The sequence below is a fragment of the Microtus oregoni genome, unplaced genomic scaffold (assembly GCF_018167655.1).
Source record: "Microtus oregoni isolate MIOR12 unplaced genomic scaffold, Mior012 000010F_ref0000083, whole genome shotgun sequence".
NCBI classification, from domain to species: domain Eukaryota; kingdom Metazoa; phylum Chordata; class Mammalia; order Rodentia; family Cricetidae; genus Microtus; species Microtus oregoni.
The window spans coordinates 5,601,490-5,623,061 of NW_024543069.1; the positions used below are offsets into that span (position 1 = coordinate 5,601,490).

The window sequence follows — 21,572 nt, forward strand, 5'->3', positions numbered from 1 at the left end:
CCTTGAATTCCCCTAGCTTGATTTTTGACTATATTGCTTAATTTTTACAAAAAAAAATTATCAAATTCATTTTCCCTTTATCCATATATAGTTTCAGTATATTTTTCAGACTAGCACATTAAATGTGCCTTACTTAAGTCTGTGTTCAAATAGACACTAGGATTTCATAAAACAATGTGCCTATAAGTTTCCATCTAGATATTTTATTCATTACATGTAATATAATGCATATTTAAAGATATAGTATAATAAACACCTCATTATTCAAGTCCGGAGATAAAAAAAATTAAGAATAAGTCTAGGATATTTTACATTTTTATCAGTCCCTAAGTACTTAACAAATTTATTTAATATAAATGATAGGAAAGAGACTTTAAACATACTGTAAGGATCATGCCAGCCATGGACAGTTAACCAAAAGTTAAATCTCTTCCTAAGATGTATGGTACTTGCTAACTAATTTCTTTTGTCAACGCTATAGTACAGTGCTTACGAACGCCAAGAGAAAGCATAGTGATCATGACTTACCACATCAAATGTGTGCGCACATGATCCAGGAAGACGTCTTAGCCCTTAAATTATCTCTTTTTTCCCATCCTTCCCACAAACAAGTATTGTTTGTTCTGTTTTCCAATTTAAGCAAATTATTTGCTCTTCCAAAGGACAATATAAAGCAGAGACAGATTGGTGGAAAACTCATTCACACACATGCACACACGCACACACACACACACACACACATGAGTATCTCACAACTTTAATTTGGAACATTTTATTACAGAGTCTAAGATGTGTGCATTTTCATATCCGCTAAAAGGAAAATGTCACAGGAGAATAAGCACTTGTATGTGAGCCAAGGCCAATTCTTCTCTTCTAAGCCTGCTGTAACAGAGCAAATAAACCACAAGATGGGCTAACACAAACCAAATCACAGTAGAATTTGAGCACGTCTGAAACGCACAAAGCATTCTCATCATGTCAATAAAGGAGGACTTGTTAGTTGTTAGAACGCAAAGGTTGGCTTGGAGCTATTTTTCAAAACTAATGCACCATTGATTGCTTACTGCTTACAAAATAAAATGCATTGTTAAAGGGTGACTGGAAGGACTGGTGAGAAGCTCAGCTGATGAGGGCACTCACTGCTCCTCCAAAGGACCTCAGTTCAGTGCCCAGAACCCAAGTCAGGTAGCTCACAACTGCTTCAGAGGTTCCCATGCCCTCTTTCGATTTCCATGAGTACTGCATACACATGCATATGTATAGACAGGTAACATATGCATAAAAAGTAAAAATAAGCCCTTAAAAGAAAAATTATAAAAATAATCAGTGTTTTTGAGCTTTCTGTCTAGTATCAAGCATGTTGAAATAACTAGGAAAAAATAGTCTGACCCACCTGTGGGAGGCCAGGCTGCCGCCCAGAGGCAATGTAGCTTTAGACACATGAAAGCAAGATTTTAAGATGCTCACAGTGCCTGAAATTAATATCACTATGTGGATGAAATGGTAAATTTTCTAAAAATAAAGAAGTATTAAAATGAACATAGGTCATCTTGATAAGGCATGGGACAACTTGGTAGAAATTCTTTTAATTCTAAGTCAAGTGGGGTGTACAAGTGTTTGCAAGGATAATGAAGACGAAGATTAATGAAATAAAACTCATAGACAGAGGCCAACATAGGGACTGACCAGGGCCACAGTCAGACTCAGGTCACAATCTGGGGGATTGAAGAGATGTGGCAAAGGTCAACACTCCAAGGGAAAGGAAACACATATGACATTAAATGCGGGGCTTGGAATAAGAGAGTCAGAGGCTGCCTCGCCCCTTGGTCTGTCTTTGGTTAGAGTTAAGATTCTGTTAGCATAGGTTGGGATGTTTGTATCAATTAGCACCTACACAAATGTTTTCCTTCTATGATGTAGCCTATACTGTTGTTGTTGTTTTTTTAAGTTCATGTTGTATTAAATTACTCTTCATCGGAATACAGAAAATGTTGTGCAGGTTAGGAACAACAACTGAAAACAAAAGAGAAGACAAATATGAAAAAAAAATTGTAACATTTTATTTTTAAATTTCCAAAAGAAAGAAAAAAATCAGTAAGTCAGCGTTTGTGAAGGGAGGGATACATTTCAGACAGGATGTCACTATGCAGACCAGACTGGCCTCGGAGTTGCAATCCTCCTGCCTCAGCTACCTGGGTTCTAGGAATTCAGGTATGCATCACCATCTCAGGTTAATCAACCAGCTTTTAAATAAGGGGTAGGAGAGCTAAATGTGAGAGAGAAATAATAGGTTCTGGGTTCAGAGCCTCCCTATAAGTAGAAAATGTAACATCGTTGCACATTCCCCAAGGACAGAACAATTCAGAGCATGAACACCATACCCCTCAGTCACCCCAAACAAGCTAAAAAAGCTGGTAGAGGGATTCGGAGGAGAATTGTTTGAGGCTTAATTTTGCCAATTTGTTGCCCCATGTTCTCTGCTCGTCTTGAAAAGATCCAGTCATGCAGGTTGGGTTTCATTGAGACTTCTCATATTGAATTGATTGACATAATATATTTAATATGTGAACTTATCATCAATTCCTAGACAACAACAATTAAATCAGATGAAACCTAATTATACAAAAGAAGTCTTCTATGATTAAAAAAACTACAGAAATTACAGCATATCCTTTATAAAATGGCAATTTACTAAACAAACAGTCATTAAAAGAAGGCTGGGAGCCAGGCAGTGGTGGCGCATGCCTTTAATCCCAGCACTCGGGAGGCAGAAGCAGGCGGATCTCTGTGAGTTTGAGGCCAGCCTGGTCTACAGAGGGAGTTCCAGGACAGTCAGGGCTACACACAGAGAAACTTTGTCTTGCAAAACTAAAATCAAACCAACAAGAGAGGGCTGGGGTCATGGGCTTAATCACACAGCACCTATCTAGCATGAACGAAGCTCTGAGTCTGAGAGCAGGCACTGCTGGGCATGGTGGCACACATCTGTAATCCTAACACTTGGGGAATGGAGCACCAGAAGATCAAGGGCATCCTCAGATGAATAAGGAGTTCAAAGTCAGCCTGGACTACATGAGACATTATAACCATTTTTGCAAAAAGCCAACCAAACTATAAGAACATTAAGAGATGCCACAAAATAAGTTTTCAAGTAGGTAACATCATGCCTTATAGAGGTTTAGTTTTCTAAACTCCAAACATAAATTGAATCAAAATTAAGAGAGTAAAGTGAACTAATATAGCCATTGTTACATACAGATATTTCTATGCTGATGGTTGATTTCTTAAAAGGAATGGGTATGAGATTTTGGTTGATCAGAGAGACCTGCTTGTTTATGGACTCTAGGCAAATACACTGCTGGTTTGCGAATGAATCTACTACCATGTCTTCTTATAAGGTGTTTCAAGACTCTGCTGCTTTCACAGCCCACGTGTCCCAGTTTCCCGATGTAGAATTGCTTTTGGAGAGGGTTAGGGAAATGGTTGTAATATCATCATCAGGATAACCTCAATAAACTCTCTGCTGGGAGCTGGTCAGATTGGTCAAACGGCATGAGAATGGTTTATGAGAAGAGTCAGTGCCTCTGGTTGATATTGCTCCATCAAATGGCAATGACAATGGTTTAAATATTAGTGGGAATAATAATTGGGGCTGTTGTGTAATAGCAAGGCTGAGACACACATGCCAGAGTGTTAGGCAAAAAAAATACCATCAGGCATTTTGCAAGCAATATGCTATTCCCATACTCCTTGAATATGCATATCTTTCAACTCTGCAAACTTTTTTTTAAACTGGGTTTATGATATATACTGGGTCAGTTTTGTATATTCAGCTACGCGGCCTCCCTCCTAGAAACACTTATGGTGGATGTGCTGTATTTAAGAAAACCCAAAAGTCACACATGTGCAGCCCTCGAGGCAGAAGGCCCTTCGTCACTCGTTCATAGGCAGTACTTTGACGCCATGTGCATTGATGTAGGTGACAAGGATTCTGGCTCTCTGCTCCACCACGTCAATGAGCTTCTCGATGCCTGGCCTGCCTCCTTGACTCTCCCAGTAAACCTTATCGAGGAAGAGAGACTGAAGGAGCTTCTGGCGCAAGTGCTGGCTCTTCAACACAGAAACGGCCGAGTCTGGAAACCTGAAACGATAACACAGTGTTTCGCTCTTCGCGATTGCTCAGAATCATTATTCCTCCCCCAACTGCTCTGCCTTCATTGATCTGGCACACATCACACTACCAAATGGGACCTTGAGAACCAGAAGGCTTTGTCACCGTCAAGCAGACACTTCTCTTAAAAATAAAATGCAAGAAAATTCTGTTTCAATTGAACCAAATTATCTATACCATCTAGAACCTGACATCCTAATTTCTTACTTAAAGGTTGTTACAGACTGGCAAAGAAAGGTACAGAAGCGAGATCACTTTAGGTCTGAAGAAGTATTTCCCTTCGTCTCAAGTTCCATATGTCCCACAGAAAGTTTTTCATCTGCTTTCTCAGTAGCAAGGTGGGTCCAATGAAAAAAAAGGTGAGAAGCAAAGCGTGGGTGGTTTCAGTGGGGTATTTTCCCTGAGCAAAACCTAGAGTTTAGAGTTCAATTAGCTCAAACTTGTAAAAGAACAAAAGTAAATTATTATTTTTTTTAAGAAACCTCAATTAAAAGAAGAATTCCCTCTGGTTCAGATTACACTTTTGGAACTTGAGTGTTTGCCAGTACTTGTCTTTTTCTCTTCTTTTTTAAGTCATTTCTTTTATTTTTGAGATTATAATCATTTCCCCTTTCCCTTTCTTCCCTCCACGTCCTCCCATATATCTCTCCTTGATCTCTTTCAAATTCATAGCTTCTTTTTCATTGTTATTACATAAACATATGTGTATTGAATTCATATCTATTCTTAAATAAGATCTGCCCAGTCTACATACTATTACGTGTGTGTGTGTGTGTGTGTGTGTGTGTGTGTGTGTGTGTTTTCAAGGTTGACCATTTGGTAGTGGACAACCAATTGGTGTACTCTTCCCTGGATAAGACTGTTTCTCTGGCTCTCAGCATTCCTTTGTTTCCTGTAATTCTTTGAGTAGGGGTGAGGACTCATGTAGCGAAGTTCTAATGGATTATCTATAAAAACAACTCCCATACCTAAGGCTCAGAAAACATTGCAGAGGAGAGACTGGAAAGATTAAAAGGCCCAGAAGATCAGGGAGTTTGGGGGCTGGAGAGATGGCTCAGAGGTTAAGAGCATTGTCTGCTCTTCCAAAGGTCCTGAGTTCAATTCCCAGCAACCACATGGTGGCTCACAACCATCTGTAATGGGGTCTGGTGCCTTCTTCTGGCCTTTAGGCATACACACAGACAGAATATTGTATACATAATAAATAAATAAATATTTAAAAAAGATCAGGGAGTTTGTAGACAAAAAAGTCTCACCAGCATGACATGATCTGAGTAAGGACAACAACAGTAGACATGACAGAACAGAAGGGGGAAAGGCCAGTGTTTTTCTTAAATGATGCTCTAATTTATATCTTGAAGGTCCCCCCAAATGTCCAAGTATTAAAGACTTAGTCCTTAGTCATAAAGTACTATGACTGGAGATGGTGCTCATTTCAAGATGTGAGGTATAATGGAGGGTGTGGTCATTGGAGCATGCCTTTAAAGCAATACTGGGACTCCACCCTCTCCTTTTCCCTCTTTTAATTCCTGGCCATTCACTGAAAAGGAACCTCTCATCCTTGATTGCAAACATGCTGTTCATAGAAGAAAACAAAACCATTACTCTACTACTGTTTTTTATATCGCATTGGTTTATGAAAGGTGACATTTAGCACCACTAAAGGATCAAAGAAACAGAGTCCGGGTTGCTGTGGACAGAAACCTCTGAGGCTGTGAACTGAGATAAATCTTCCCATTTTGTAAGGCGGTAGCCTCAGACATTAGTTGCAGTAACAAAAGGGTGGCAACTGTAAACTTTCAGAGCAACGGCATTTGATGACATCTCACACTAGACACTCCTGAGGTCACTTAAGAAGGATCTGGGTGAATCACCTTGAGAGAGTTCACTGAACTTGCTTTTTCTCGTGTAGAAAGAGTAGAGTCAGTGTCTAGCATATATAGGATCTAGCAGTAGATACAGAAATCTTAAAAAAATTTCTCATTTAAATCATAGATTATATTCTGCCACATGTCAACTTGGCCTCATCCAGCTCTTGTTAAAATGCTACTAAAATCACCATATAATCACTGGAGTTCAAGAGTAACTTTCAAATCTATTCAGCTGTACCTCAAAAACTACATGGCAAGAATGTGCACTTATTTAAAGACAAACCTGGAGACAAGACCAGGGATGCATTGGCACTAGGGACCCAAGGTCAAGAATTCTGAGGATGCTAGAAGACCAAAGGTCACAGAGCTGAGTATGCTTAGTAAATCTCACAAGTGTGAAGTTAAATAAGGTTTATTGTGTGTTCTGGGTTCCGTAAAGACATGGACCATGCAGTCTTGTAAGCTATGAATTAACCAAGCAGCATTTTGTTGTATAAAGTATTAATATTCATAATTAATCAATAATTAATTAATTATACTTAATTAACTATATATTTTATAAAAAGTATCACGTTTATGTGAATGTTTAAGATAGATAGATGTATGCCCTTGGCACTCTCAATTCTCCTAAGAAATTTAAGCTCCTATAGTATCAATTTACTAAGTGATGTCTTGAGAATGTCAATTTTCCTATGCAATAAATTCTCCTTGCCTTAGACATTTAAAAGGGAGACTCTGTCACGTGTTCTGCCTTCAATTCACAGAGCTGTGAAGAGCATCAACAGGGAAAGACGTGGGGGGAAAAAAAAGCCTCATGGGACTCTCAAAACCAACAGGAAGAGTATGCTTTTTCAGTATTGAGAGTCTATAAAATCCACATTGTCTAAGCGCAAAGTTAAGGAGAAGCAACTGCAATGGGCTGCAGACAAAGGTTCATGGGGGAGTCCTACCCTTTTTGTGTTCTTGTGGGTTTGCCTTCAAGCTCTGGGCTTGGAACACACGGAGTAGTCACATCAGAACACAAGTACAAGTATCCTCAAGAAAAAAACAGGGGTGCAGGCTTGGAAAAGCCGAGATCTATCACTAACTTCAGACTTACTGGGGTGTTTTCCTGACATTGCTCCGCTCTTGGGGAGCTGTTGCTATCTTATGGACTCTTAAGCTTCCAATCTAATTATGGAATCTTTTTTTCTGACTAAAATGGGTAATGATCGTGGGTGGCTCCACAAGCAATGAAATTTAGTCACGACTTATAGAACTGAGATGGGACTGATCAGACTCTGTGGCCAGTTCCTGCGACTCAGGAATCTGAACCTCCTCTATCCACAAATGCATGAGATCGGCTGTGTTCTTACTTCCACTGGGCACAACTATCTTCTTTAGCTTCACGCTGCTGCCTCCCTTTACTCTGTATCCTTTCTAAGTTCTACCAAATGTCTCCCAAATTGTTTAGATCACCTCTGAGTTTTTGGTCAGTAGTGTGTATAACAGTACTTCATGGTCTAGCCTCCTACAGGTCTTCCTTTGCTCAAGATCCAACCCCACAGTCTATCTACTGTAAAAATTTCTGAGTCCTCCAAAGTCCTCCTACCCAACTTGGAGGGTCTGCTGTCCTGTGGTGCCCTGTTCTTCAGAGAGTCTTTCTTCCCCTGTATTAATAGCAGTCGTGTGGGTTTATCATGAATCTGACATCCTCCCACACTTATCAGTTCTATTGACATGCCAAATCATTTATTATTGATCTGGACATCTCTGTTGTTTCTCCCATGCCCTAATCACAGAGTTTCTGCCACCTGATTCTCCCTATTCCTGACAGCACTGAATCTGTCCAACCTCACCCACACAGGTTCTCACAGCAAAGGCTGAGCAAGGTGGTGAAGGTAGAATGTGGTAGGAGCTATGTAGGCACTGTGGACTGTTGATAGGTGCACTGGCTGCTTTGGGAAGGTGATTTTACTCCCTTAGGTCTCTCTTCCCACACTCACAACTTCTTTGGAAATCTATCCAACATCAGGCCTGAGTTTTCACGGAACGTGACGAGTCGTTTACCACACATATGATCATCCAAGATGTCAGGTCGTTAGAAAGTGCACTCTTTGTTCTGGGTGTGACAGCGTCTTCCTGTAATCCTAGCCCTCTGAAATCTGAAGCAGGGGGCTGACTGCAAGGTTACAGTCAGCTTAGAAGTCAGTGAGTTCCAGGAAAACCTGAGCTACACAGAGAGTTCCAGAACAGCCCAGGCTAGAGAAAGATGGGACTGGCACAACAGACCGAAAACTTACTCTCGGATGCCTTCTAGCAGTTTGAAGTTTAAGTTGTCTTCGCTTCTGTCAAAGAAGCCCTTATTGTTTATGAAGACCAAATGCCTTGGGTCATTCTTTCGCTGGACAATGTGTGCTAAAGTCACAGAATTCTGGTCGTCACAGTTTGGCCTCAGTCCATTCTGCATACAGGCATCCTCCTTGCGAGGTCTGAATCCACAGCAATTTGTATCTAAGCGATTATAAATCTGAAAATGGAAATGAAAACAAAATCCAAGATGCTGAGTAAAAGCTTGGGAAAGTCAGAACATTTCCAAAGAATGGGAGTTTTCTGAACAGCTGACTTGCCAGAATCCCAGCAGGCCAGGCTGGCTTAATTGAAAGCAACTGTTAGAAAAGTCCACAGTTCAAAGTCCTCTGACTCAGAGTCCTAAGCGCTTCCAGCTTCTGCTAACGGCTCCAACGTCAGGTCGTCCAACTCAAGCGCCTCCACCCTTGGTATCCGCAGTTCCCACGGAATCACATTTGAGCATGTGGCCAGCACAGTCTCTGACTCTTCGGCAGAAGAGACACAGCGCCATACTTCTACAGACCCAGGGGTCTAGCTCTTGTTTTCTCCCTGGGCTGGGTTCTGTAGATTCTGATGATTTTGTTGACTGTAAAGTCTACTGTACAGACTTCAGTATTGTAGTAGCTAACCAGAAATAAGACAGAGGAAATCTATAGGAGGTATATGACCCAATAATGAAGCATCAGCTAGATCCTGAATACGTGCCAAAGCTACTGAGATTTCAGAGGCTTGTTTTAATGCAGAGGTAGAAAGATTGGTTCCAATACTGTCCAATGTCACTTCTTTTGATCAGGACAGGGCTATTACATAGAGAAGCCCTGTCTCAAACAAAAACAAAATGAAATGATCAATAAATTTCTTCTAAAGAGTTAAACTCCAACTAAAATTCCAATTATATAGTCTAGTATATTCAAAACTATAAAACAATTCATTTCCCCTACAAATATTAATATAATTGAGCATGAATGTATGATGGTAATAATGAAAAACAGGCTCCAGGCAGTTTAACCCTAACTAACAGTTTTGCAGAATTTAGTCCCTAGTTGGCTGTCCTCCTTGCTTTCGGACTTGTGGGAAGGCAGAGGAAGCTGAGAACCAAGGAGAGGAAGAGGAGTGATGAGGGTTCAAATCCCTTCCTATGATCTAACCTGATTACTTTAAAACTCCTACTGAACACATCCTCTTAAAGGTTCTATTACCTCCCAGCAGTGCCTTCAACTGGGGACCAAGCCTTCAATACATGGGAATGTGGGAGAGAATTATGATCCAAACTATAACAAAAACCATGAATATTCAGTGTATTCATGTTTGATCATAAGCTCTCGTAAATTTAGGCCCTGTCGACATTTCTGAAAATATATTTTATGGTTTTTATTTTTAAACCCCATGAAAGCATGGGCAATTAGAGGTGGAAAAGAATGACATAGAACAACTTTTTATTGCTTTCCCCCAAGTTCAGCTGTTCCCTACAGTGTGTTTTAAAGTGTCCTATATAATCTAATTTAGAGTCATGAGACATTCTGATGATTTCACCAATTCTCCGACAGCCTACTGTGCCAGGCAACTCTGACCAACATCACAGACGGTGACCAGCATCTTCTAGGAATGTTGCCACAGATGCTCTTCAGATTCAAACATGTGCTTGGTGAATACATTACCATGTGCTGAGTGTATGCGAATGTATACCTAGGGGTATAATAAATAACATATAACAGTCAGACTTCAGACCCCAAATGATTTCTTTTTCTCTGTTTTCCTTGCTTTCTGACTAGAGTAAAGTATGCCCTTCTATTTTTATACTTGTTTAGCAATGGTTTATGTAGCTATTAAATCATGCCGTCTAACTCTTCAGAAGTTTGTCATAATTTTCCTTCTTAGTCCCCATTCAATATACCAAGGACCATTTGACCGCCGTAACCCAGACCCTTAAGGTCAGCACCATTTGCCTGGCAGCTGATTTAGGTATAGACCAAATATAATTCTGCATGCTTTTAAGACAGCTCACCAATTTTTAAAGCCTAATGAAGCACATCCCACACAGCTATGAAGCCCAGATGTCTTTTTAATGAGCTTGTTTAGTGCACACATTAAAACAAACACTGAAGGATTGTGTAGAAAAGCACCCGCAATGCCCATCTGTGTCTCTCTGTTCTTAAGCAGGTATCCTGCAAAGAAGCCTATCGAAGGGTAAATATTTTCAGGTAAGCAATAATGATGCTAATCACATTGGTGTTTGAGTTCATATTACTTTATTGATTTACTTATTCTATGTGTTTGCGGTGGTGGGGGGTGTTTCCATGACAACCTCCACATGTGGAGGTCAGAGGACAATCTTTGGATATGGGCCCTATCCTTGCACCACGTGGGTACCAGAGACAGAACTCAGGTCACCAAGTTTGACAGAAGGCACCTTTACCAACTTAGCCATGTCACTGGCCCTGACTGAATTCACACTTTCTTCAACTGTAAGACAAGGAAAAATCATTTTTGCAAAACTGATCTACCGCCAACTGCCAACTGTCATTTTTCGTAAAAGTGCTCTTTCCTTCTTTAGAAAAATAATATCTTTTTAGTGTTTACCTAACTAAAATTACACTCAGAAAAATCCAGGTGTTCCAGCCAATTTTTTAAAGAGATGGGGATGGATATTTTTAGGTAAATTTCCTTCAAAACAGTCCACCCTTAGTTCCATTTTCGTTTGGTAGCAATAGTTTTGTCTGTAGGAAAAAAAATACATCATCCAAGTGACTTAAAATGCCTGCTATAGCACGGAACCAAGGGAACCTTTGCCTAGCTGCATGGCTCCTCAAGAGCCACTAGACAGCTGCAGAAAACCGACTCCTTCTACACAAAGTGACGAACCCCTCCCAGCTAGGTGTTCAAGTCCCCCAAGGACTCCAGTTAGCTTATTCATCTCTCCATTGTCTTCAGAGTAAGATGATTAACCAAGTCTTGCAGACAATGTCTCAACAAAGCAAGAGACGCTAAATGAGGAGACTGAGCTAGGAAGCAGAGGTAGCTAACATCTCGGGGTCCCTCTTCTCACACAGGACAGAACTCAGTATCTCAGCTCAGAAGTCTAAGCTGCTCTCACCCACGCTCTTATCCACACTGATCGTATCATTCCGGTACTGTCTCCCAATGAGGACAAAAAAAAAAAACATTTGTTTACATTTGCATAAAATGTTAAATAATTCAGTAATCAGTAAATACTGATTACTATAAGAAGTTCAGAAGAAGCCCAAAAACCTCAGCCCAGAACTGCAAAGGAAAACGCATGAAGGAGTGCTCCTAAAACTTGAGTTTAAAGAATCAGGCAGCATTAGCTGGAGAAGAAATATTTCATTACACTTGGTGGACAAAGTGCTCTCCTGAAATGCTATGGAGATCTCTAAAGAGCTCACACGCACTGTTTGCATGGCTGTCACAGCCTGGTCCTTGAGACACACTGCACAGCACAGTTAGAGTGCCCTGTTGGGAAGGATGGGGACATTGAGCCTATAATTCGTGATCCTAGAGAAGCTAAATAAGAAGGTGAACCCAAAGAAAAACATATAGTCATCCTCCTGGATATTAACCTTCATCAGGCGATGAAAGGAGACAGAGACAGAGTCCCACATTGGAGCACTGGACTGAAATCCCAAGGTCCAAATCAGGAGCAGAAGGAGAGAGAGCACGAGCAAGGAACTCAGGACCGCGAGGGGTGCTCCCACACACTGAGACAATGGGGATGTTCTATCGGGAACTCACCAAGGCCAGCTGGACTGGGTCTGAAAAAGCATGGGACAAATCCGGACTCGCTGAACATAGCGGACAATGAGGACTACTGAGAACTCAAGAACAATGGCAATGGGTTTTGATCCTACTGCACGTACTGGCTTTGTGGGAGCCTAGGCAGTTTGGATGCTCACCTTACTAGACTTGGAAGGACAGGTGGGAGGTCCTTGGACTTCCCACAGGGCAGAGAACCCTGACTGCTCTTCGGGCTGATGAGGGAGGGGGAGTTGGTTGGGGGAGGGGAGGGGAAATGGGAGGCAGTGGCGGGGAGGAGGCAGAAATCTTTAATAAATTAAATAAATAAATAAAAATAAATTGCTAGCCGTGTGTGCCCATTCACAAACGAATCTCTAGTTTATCACAGATCACAACGAAAGGCATGGTAGCTCATCTCTGTTCCAAGCGCAGAGCGGGGATGTATTGAGATCATCAGATGTAATCTTGTAAGTTTTACTGCATCACAGAAAGGCTCTGGAGAGAGGCACCAGGCAACTAACAGCCTATTTTAGGGAAAGAAATTCACTTACTATAATTTGAATAGGCAGAGCTGAATAAAAATAACCCCTGCCAGAGACACACCCACCTCCCTGCAATGACTTTTAAAAGGCACGCCAACTAACAGAAAAAGACAAGTATTTTTGTATCTTGTAAACTTTTGGTTTGTAGCCTGAATTTATATTAAGCAGGGAAATCTAACACAGAAAGGAGGAGACTGGAGAGATGGCTCCGAGATTAAAAACGTATTGCTGTTCTACAGGACTCAGACTCAATTTCCAGCACCCACACAGTGGCAACTCCAGTCTCGGGGGATCCGATACCCTCTTCTCTCCTCCCTGGGTACCAGGCACATAGGTGATACACATACATGTAAACAAGATGCTCATACACTTAAATCACATTTTTAACATTAAAAAATAAACAAAATGAGAATGAAACAACCTAAATTTTTTCCTTAGGAATTTATACTGAGCAAAAAAATTTTAAATTAGAAACGAAGTATACCTAATCTAAGAAAATCCTCTTAAAATGCCTTCCTCTAATGAGAAATGAGACAGCACTTTAGCTTACATGAGCTAGGATAATCAAGGAGCTAAAACTTCCACCTGTTCATGTATGAAGGGATAACATCACTGGAAACTGGTCTCTTGTACAGTGACATTGTCCATAGTTAGCATTTACATAGAATTCCTGTCGATTGTATTTTTTTCAATAATAGGAATTTATTAAAAGAAAATTAACAAGAATAAAGACCAACTATGTGACCATGCTCAGATGCCATTCTGATCACAGCTGTAATTGGTGTGACGAACCCAACAGCTGGCTAGACTCATATTCTTAATGGAACTCAGAACATTAACCAATTCTGACAAATGGACTGTTGTTCTCTAGTCTTTCAAAATATTTTGTTTTTGCCTTCTACATTGACCTTGCTTTCAAAATTATTTTTACATCCACTATATGTAGAATCTCCCATTCTAACATGGATTCATTTCTGGGCTTCTTATAAATTAAGGTCTTATATATAACTGACTAAAAGTCTTTCAAAACATTAAGGCTTATTACATTATAGATGTTTTAATCATTAAGACAATCCAAACTGGTATGTGGATACATACCAATGTTACATACAAATGAAGAGAACCACTCCAAGAGGGTAACTCAGCTGCCTAGGAAGAGAAGCAAAAGCCGGTTTTCTCAGCAGCTTGCCATGGCGTCTCATGCTTACAGACCAGTGTGCTTACTGCCATGATGTTACAGCCTCTTGTGCTAGGCATGGTTGGTTTTGTATGTCTTTACCAGTGCACTTCCTATCTTAGAAAGAATGTGTACTTGATAACTGTTTGTTAATGAAAAACATGAATTCTCAGTACTCCTCATTGTCCACTATGTTCAGCAAGTTCGGTTTTATCCCAGGCTTTTTCAGAACCAGGCCAGCTGGCCTTGGTGAGTTCCCAATAGAACATCCCCATTGTCTCAGTGTGTGGGTGCACCCCTCGCGGTTCTGAGTTCCAATGGGTTTTTGATCCTACTGCACGTACTGGCTTTGTGGGAGCCTAGAAAGTTGGGATGCTCACCTTACTAGACCTGGATGGAGGTGGGTGGTCCTTGGACTTCCCACAGGTCAGGGAACACTGATTGCTCTTCGGGCTGATGAGGGAGGGGGACTTGATCGGGGGGAGGGGGAGGGAAATGGGAGGCGGTGGCGGGGAGGAAGCAGAAATCTTCAATAAATAAATAAATTTAAAAAAAATAAAAAAAAGAAATAGAGGTTAAAATAAAAAATAAAAAATACTCAAAAAAAAAAAACATGAAAACTGTCTCCCCAAGGGTCCACTCACCTACCTGACATGAACAGTACAAAACCCCTCTGACTGGCGATGAAGCCAGACGTCCATGTTCCTCCATCTATTGTCCTATTAGCCGGCTCAATATAACAATTGAGTTTTGAGATGCAATACATGCGATGTCACTCATGGTATTTAAAAAGTATGAGCTTATAGGCAGACATTTAATAAAGCACCATTTCATTCACTATGGCCATTCTTGAGAAAATCTGGTGTTTATGTGTATTTTCCTGAGACATGCAGAGAGACTCAGACTCGGACTATTACTGGTGGATTACTGCCTACCCTGATTCATGCTAAGACGTCAACAAATTCATGTGGGGGATCTTCTTTCCTTCTCGCTCTGTCAGTCATCAGTTCAAGACAGGAAAGAGGCAGAAAGGGTGACAGAAAGCTTTGCATGCGGCCGAGAACAGGAATAGAGACAGTCTTCCGGAGACAGATTTTGGCAAATCAGCTCAACTTTACTCCAGAGTATAAGGAATACATAGGATTGGGGAGCCTGAGGACAGACAAGTATGGCAGTAGGGTCCTATAGAAGAACTCCTAGCACAAATCTTCTAGCCAGAATCTGTGCCATAGGTCAAGCTCGAGATGAATCAGGCATCTAGTTTAGAGACAGCTTTCAAATAAGGTCAGTCCTCCAGGCCCAGGGACATTCTCCAGATAAGGGCAAGTTGAGGCAGAAAGTTCTGCTGCAGGGAGGGAGTCCCCGGTTGTCTAACTTTGAGATAACCTGCCAGACAGTGTGGAGGCTGCCACAGCCTCTGACCAATATTTTCCGACAAATTCACTTAAGAGCGTGAACACTAACACAGAGAAAACGGCAAAGGGAGAAAGAAAACAAGTCTTGGTATTATGAAAATATTTTGACCTTGTAGTTCCTTGGAAAGCCTGTAAAAGCCGTTGCCCCAGACCAAATCTCACTTGATCTGATCCCATCACAGTAATGGTTTTTTGGAAGCTCCATCCATCTCTTAAAGAACGATGTCTATAAACAACAACATTAACATGACTGGGGAGTACATAATGGACCAAGCAGCTCCTGGTTCACCCTTAACACTGTCTCTGAGTCTATATCCTCAGTAACTAATACCAAACAGTGAAGGTTTTTAAAGAGCCATACACTAGTATATTTACAAGCATATGTGTGAGTAGATGATGACACTCTACGCATTATAGTGGTTCTATAGGAATGTCTGGGAGAATGGGCAGGGCATATCAATATCCATCAGACTCAATGACAAGTTCAAAGTTTTTAATTTGCTTCACAACAGATTAACCCAGAAGCCCAACTCACAAAACTCCAGTCTCCCTGAAACATGTTAGTAAGTGGGTCTCGGAAAGGAGCAGTGATACCGGGAAGAAGGTGAACTCTAGCTCACAGAACGTGTTAAAGAGGCTTTGAGTCTCACACGGCTATGTACAGCCTAACAGACTGTCTCACACTCACCATCTTCCCATCACCCCATGTATGACCAGACACATGACTGAAAGATTCTAACTGTGCATTATTCATATCAGTACTGTCTGGAAAGTTCACAGCAACTGTGAAAATAGATTTTAAAGTTGGCCCATAGATAATCAATATGTTCTTTACTTCTGACTAACAATAATATTAGAATTGAACAATAAATATCTGGTTGGTTATCACAAAGAAATATAGGATTATATATAGCATAGTTTTAATCAAACATTTCTCTCTTTGACTCAATATAAAAGCAATCACCTGGGTCAATTGATCTCTTAGTTTAGAGAAATAAAAGACAGGGGTTTCTGGGATATGTGCAAAAGCATGTACAAAGTTCTGCTACTGTATGACCCAGAAATTCGAGTCCTGTGTCCGTATCCAGAGAAGATGAAATCAGTGTGTCCACTGGGTATCTACATCCCACATTCACTGCCATACTCCATGTATGACAACCAAACCATGCATTTATATCAGGTGTCTACGTGGATGAATGGAAAATGAAACCATGAGTCACACATGGAGCATTATTTATAGAATAGAATAAAATCCTGCTATTCTGAACAACATGGACAAAACTGAAGAACATTCTATTATATGAAACTAGTCAAGCACAGAAAGAGAACTCACATGTGCCCCACTGATCTGTGAGAGCTTGAAGCATTGATGCTGTGGAAACTGTATGCAGACTCATATTCACCAGACACTGGAAGGGTTGGGAAGGGACGATAAGAGAAGATGACTAATGGGCACAGGGTTAGAGCAGGATAGAAGGAAGAGTGAGCTATTCTGCAGTGCAGTAACGCAACTGTGGCTGACAACTATTAACTGCCTCTTTCAAACGAACTATTAGAGATGATTTTGGACACCCAAAAATGAGAGATGATGGAGATGCCTCCTTCTGCCAGCACAAATCGCATATACATAGTAGAAGACTGCACTCTCAGGTAAATATGGGCAATGAATTATTTTCAATATTTAGAAGAAAAATATATTAACATTTTTAAATATTTCATGTTGGGAAGCTATGTGTTCCTTCCCAAGGGGCATAGGTTTTTTGAGGCACAAATTATTCAGAAAGTGAACAAAGCAGACGTGGTGGCAGCCACAGGCAATCCTAGCATACAGGAAAACAATGAAGGAGAAGGATTGTGAGTTTGAGGCCAGCCTGTGAGACCCTGTCCAAAAACTTTTTTTTAAAAAAGTAGGGGTGGGACTGGCTAGTCTCCAGAAAGTTGGCTCCTAAGCCAAGTGTGAGTCGATGCAGTTAAGGACCGCTCTTCTTCCTCTCCCCTTCTCTCATTTCCAGAACAAAACAATTAAATAGTTTACATGTTGTGAAGTGAGAGAATGTGGTTTCTAAACCTCAAGTCTCCAGCAGAAGACGAGGTCAAAGCCCAGATGGGAAAACCATCACAGCTCAGTGCACACACATTTGCTTTCCCTCCTCATACAGTCACAAAGAGAATGTCAGCACCACAAGTATGTTCCTTTTAAGGCCCATCAAAGTGAAGCATTTGCCCCTTGAATTAGAGACCCTGTAATTCCACTGTCTCCTTCCTCCCATCCTGAGGTCTTTAGAAAACCTAATTCTCAGAGGAAATCCTGTCCATTTCTGCCGAGGAAGATTCTGTAGACCTTCCGATGAGACGCAGTTTGGAGGCAAGAAATCGAAAGGAGCTGTCCTGTTGAAAGGAAATATATCCAAGAATGGTCAAAGAGGAAGATGTGGGATCAACCCAAAGACACCTGGGGAGGAGTCTCACTGAGAAACAGGGCAGGGCAATGATGTTTTGCCAGCGTCAAGAGGCAAGCCCTCAAATCTCAAATGATAATTGAGGCCAACAGAGAATCAAGAAATCCCTCAATTGAAATACATTGACTTTCATCGAAACCCATCAACGGTTCTCTAAATGTCTATAATTCCCAATTTGGTTTATACCGTAAAATAAGAAGTGCTGAAATGCACTGTTTACGTGCCTACTCACTTCGGACCTGAGGAAAGGTGCTGGGGCCTCACGTGTGTCAAGCATGTCCTCCATCGCTCAGCTATACCCCTGGCTTCCACAATAATTTTTAAAGCACTAATGCATTTAAACTTAATTATCCAATCAAACGGAAGTCCTTACAGATATAGTTTAGCTTTCTGAGTGGTAGATTCAGCAACGATTCTCACGGTAAAGGGCAGCTAAGAAAGACTACCCAGGAGGTCAGTTCTGGCTCATAAAGGAGTCTGTTAAAGGTGGCCTGGGCAGGAAGAGACAGGCTTTGGGGGCCATTCTAGGAAGTGTCAAACTTTGCTGTTGCTTGACTGTGAAACTCTAAGCAGAGGCAGGCTAAAAGGTGGCTCAGGATGCACAGACCAGGCAGATTTAACTCAGTAAGGAGGAGAAGCAGGTAGGTCAAGAGAGGAAGCCTTTAGGGATGAGCTGATAAAAATACCCTCAGGCAGTCTGAGAACCTAAGGGACCAGCTGCTCCTGAACACAAATTCGTGAGCTAGGCATGCATAAAAATAATACTAATCGAATGTGTGGTTTATTTTTAAATAAACTGTCTTGAATTAAACGTAGTGTAGTGAGATAATTGAATAAAGTCTGTCAGCTGGATGTAATGGGGCAGACTTGGAGACCCACACTCAGGAGACTGAGGCAGGAGAACTAGAGGTTTAAGGCCCATGTGGGTACATAGCAAGACCCTGTCTCAGACAGGAAAAGAATAAGATCAATTCTTCTTAGAATTAATATAAAATAGCCCCAAGCCTTCCTTAATAGCAATAATTTTTACATAGTTTCTCCATTGAAGGCCAAAACCCTCTGTTTCTTATTCTTTTAATCTCACAAGTAATCCTTCTTTTTCTACTACATCCAATGTCTCTCTTCCACTAAACAGTAAAAAGCAAGACACATTATGCGCGCATAATAAACACCGAGGTTTCTGGACAGTCCACCCTGTTATTAGAAACAGTATTGGATATTTAGAGTTAAACTGCACTGTTGCAAGATAATATTAAAAGGAAGGGAGACCTTGGGAGGACTTTTAAATAAGATAGCATCATTATCATCCTAAGCATAGCCATTAAGTGTGTTAAGAAGCCTCGGCAATGCTGAAATAGTGTCTTCTGAATTTCACGGACAAAACGAGACAGTTTAATAAAACTAGAATTCTGTAATAACCATAAGATATGCACGTCCATCCTGGTGAAGTTTGACCTTGGTAAGTTTTCTAAAATGTCTCTTTTGTTCTAGAGAATTTCATACATGTATATAAATCAAAATCATATACACCCCATTCCCTGACTCTAATTCCCCCCAGATGCCCTCCAACCCGTCCCCCTTACAACTTCACATCCTCTCATTTGTAAGTTTGTCAGTGACTCATTAAGTCCACTGAGGGGCGCTAACATGAGTGTTTGATCATCCACTGGAGACTTACCAGTTACCACACTCTCAAAATGTGATTCTCCTTTACCCGAAGACCTCCAGCCTGCTAACAGCTCCTCAGTAAGGAAGGCCTGGGGTCCCGGAGAATACATCTATGAACCTCAGTCATTTTTATTGTGTAGAGAAGCGTCCTTTACCTGAGCAAGTGATGGATGGCCAAGGAAATCACCCAGGTGATCCCATACTCCCCATAAGAATTGGGCTGCTTTCTCAACAAACAATACGAAGCAGGAATACACACTTCTGTAGCCCCATTGTTCCTCTCCCTCTTCACCCACTAGGTCTAAACCAGTTCATCAAGATAATTAACCGCTATCCCTGAAGCTAATCCCAGACTTTCTTTGCTACTTGATCCCAAGACATGATTTGAAGCCGCCATCCCTCCCTGTTTGCTGTCGGGTAAAGGAGAAACTGCACCATTTGTTGGAACTTCCAGTAATAATACACGGACAGAGGTCATTTACATCGATAATGCCGCAATACTGAAAACCAATTAGGTTGAGCCAAACTGTGTTTGGGAGTCCTTTTTCATCTATCAATGGGCCATAAACAGAATCTTTCTTTGCCTGGCAGAGAAGGTTCAAAATGAGTAAAACACTGTTTTGTAAAAGAGTAAGGTTCTCCTTTGCATAGAAGATGGTTGAACGCTCACGGGGTAAAGTGTGTGTACGTGCATGAGCACCTGAGTTCAGGTCCCAGCACCCACATTAAAAGCCAGGAGGCTCACACTTGTAATTCCAGTACCAGCAAGCAAAGACAAGAAATTCCCAGTGCCTCAGTGGCCAACCGATGAACATCTGATCTCCATGCACTAGGGCATACACACACACACACACATACAGATGTGTTCACGTGTGTGCACTTGCGTGTACACACACACACACATACAGACGTGTTCACGTGTGTGCACTTGCGTGTACACACACACACACACACACACAAAACGGTTGGCACTTTTAGTTTAATCACACCACTAAGTGGGAAACTAAACAACCCACAAAGATCAAAGCAAAGGGGATGCCACGGAATTCATCCCAGAGCGAATTCCTTAGGTACCAGATGAGAAGGGGAGACAAGGTAACTGGAGGAGACAGCTGTCATGACAAGACAAACTGTGGCTAATTGCTGAATTGATGACCTGGGCTTCATTACTCACAGCCAGCTAAGAGGAAAAAAAAACAGGAAGCGCTTCAGGCGCCATTTTCCCGCTCGACAAACTTTTTCACACGTTGAGCTCATTGCTAAGATTCTTCTCCATTAAAATTTCTTTCTATGGAGTCTTGTTTTCTGGTTTAAACGTCAAACTCCCTAACTTCATTCTCAAGCCAGCCATTTGAAAATAATCCACAGCTTCCGGTTTCTTTCCATAAGACTTATTATGGTACCAGGTATATTCTATGATAGCTATCTTTCTCTCATAGGAAATCTCGTGACCCTTGAGGCAGAAGATGGCCTCTTTCAACCTTTTTATGCGCAGAATTAAACTTCCCTGTGTCTAGGACAACAAATGAGAACTTGGGAAAATCTATGACGGTGCAAAGAAATATGCTATAACTTTTGGTGACTGTGAAACCAACTATCCCTGAACACACAACTGTTGCTCCCTTAAGGAAAATATCCATTCATTTCTCATCCTACAAACAGTCTCAGAAAGTGTAAGTCCATCAGACAATACAAAGTGCTAACCATTTTCTGTTCATTCATTCTTCCCTTTGCATATTTCCCCCAGTCCCCTTCCTTTAACAACGTTACTTACTGTCTGTGTCACAAGCAGCTTTTCTTCTACTCATAACAATCCTAATTCGACACGTCAGATCTAATATTTTAATATAATTGGATAGTTTTCCCTGAACAAAAACAGTGCCCAGATACTGTGACATTTCCAAACATTTGGCTGCTAACAGGATGGTTACAAGTCCAGTAAGACAGGAACTTGCCCTTGAGGAAATCAGACTTTATAAGAAAAGACAGAGTTGTCATAAAGAATTAAACCTCAATAACAGATAACCTAGAAGAAAAATATATCGGTCCATAAGTGTTCAAAGAAATTAAATTATTTGTCAAATTATATTCAATGAATAAAATGAAGGGAAGATTGGTTTACTTAACTTCTACTTATGTCTATGAATGTCTAGGTGCTTAATTTGCAGAGTTAATAAATATTTAC

At 41.0% G+C, this 21,572-nt stretch overlaps 1 protein-coding gene across 2 annotated transcripts in view; it reads right to left on the reverse strand.

The window, feature by feature from the left end:
* Positions 1–2,040: 2,040 nt before the first annotated feature.
* Gask1b (golgi associated kinase 1B) overlaps positions 2,041–21,572 on the reverse strand; it is a 40,598-nt gene continuing 21,066 nt past the window's right edge. For both annotated transcript variants that reach the window (XM_041658906.1, XM_041658907.1), the window contains exons 4-5: positions 8,325–8,551; positions 2,041–4,141 (exon numbers count right to left, since the gene is read on the reverse strand). In XM_041658906.1, the coding sequence (XP_041514840.1) occupies positions 3,934–4,141; positions 8,325–8,551 (435 nt within the window). In that variant the 3' untranslated portion in view covers positions 2,041–3,933. The remainder of the gene's footprint in view (positions 4,142–8,324; positions 8,552–21,572) is intronic.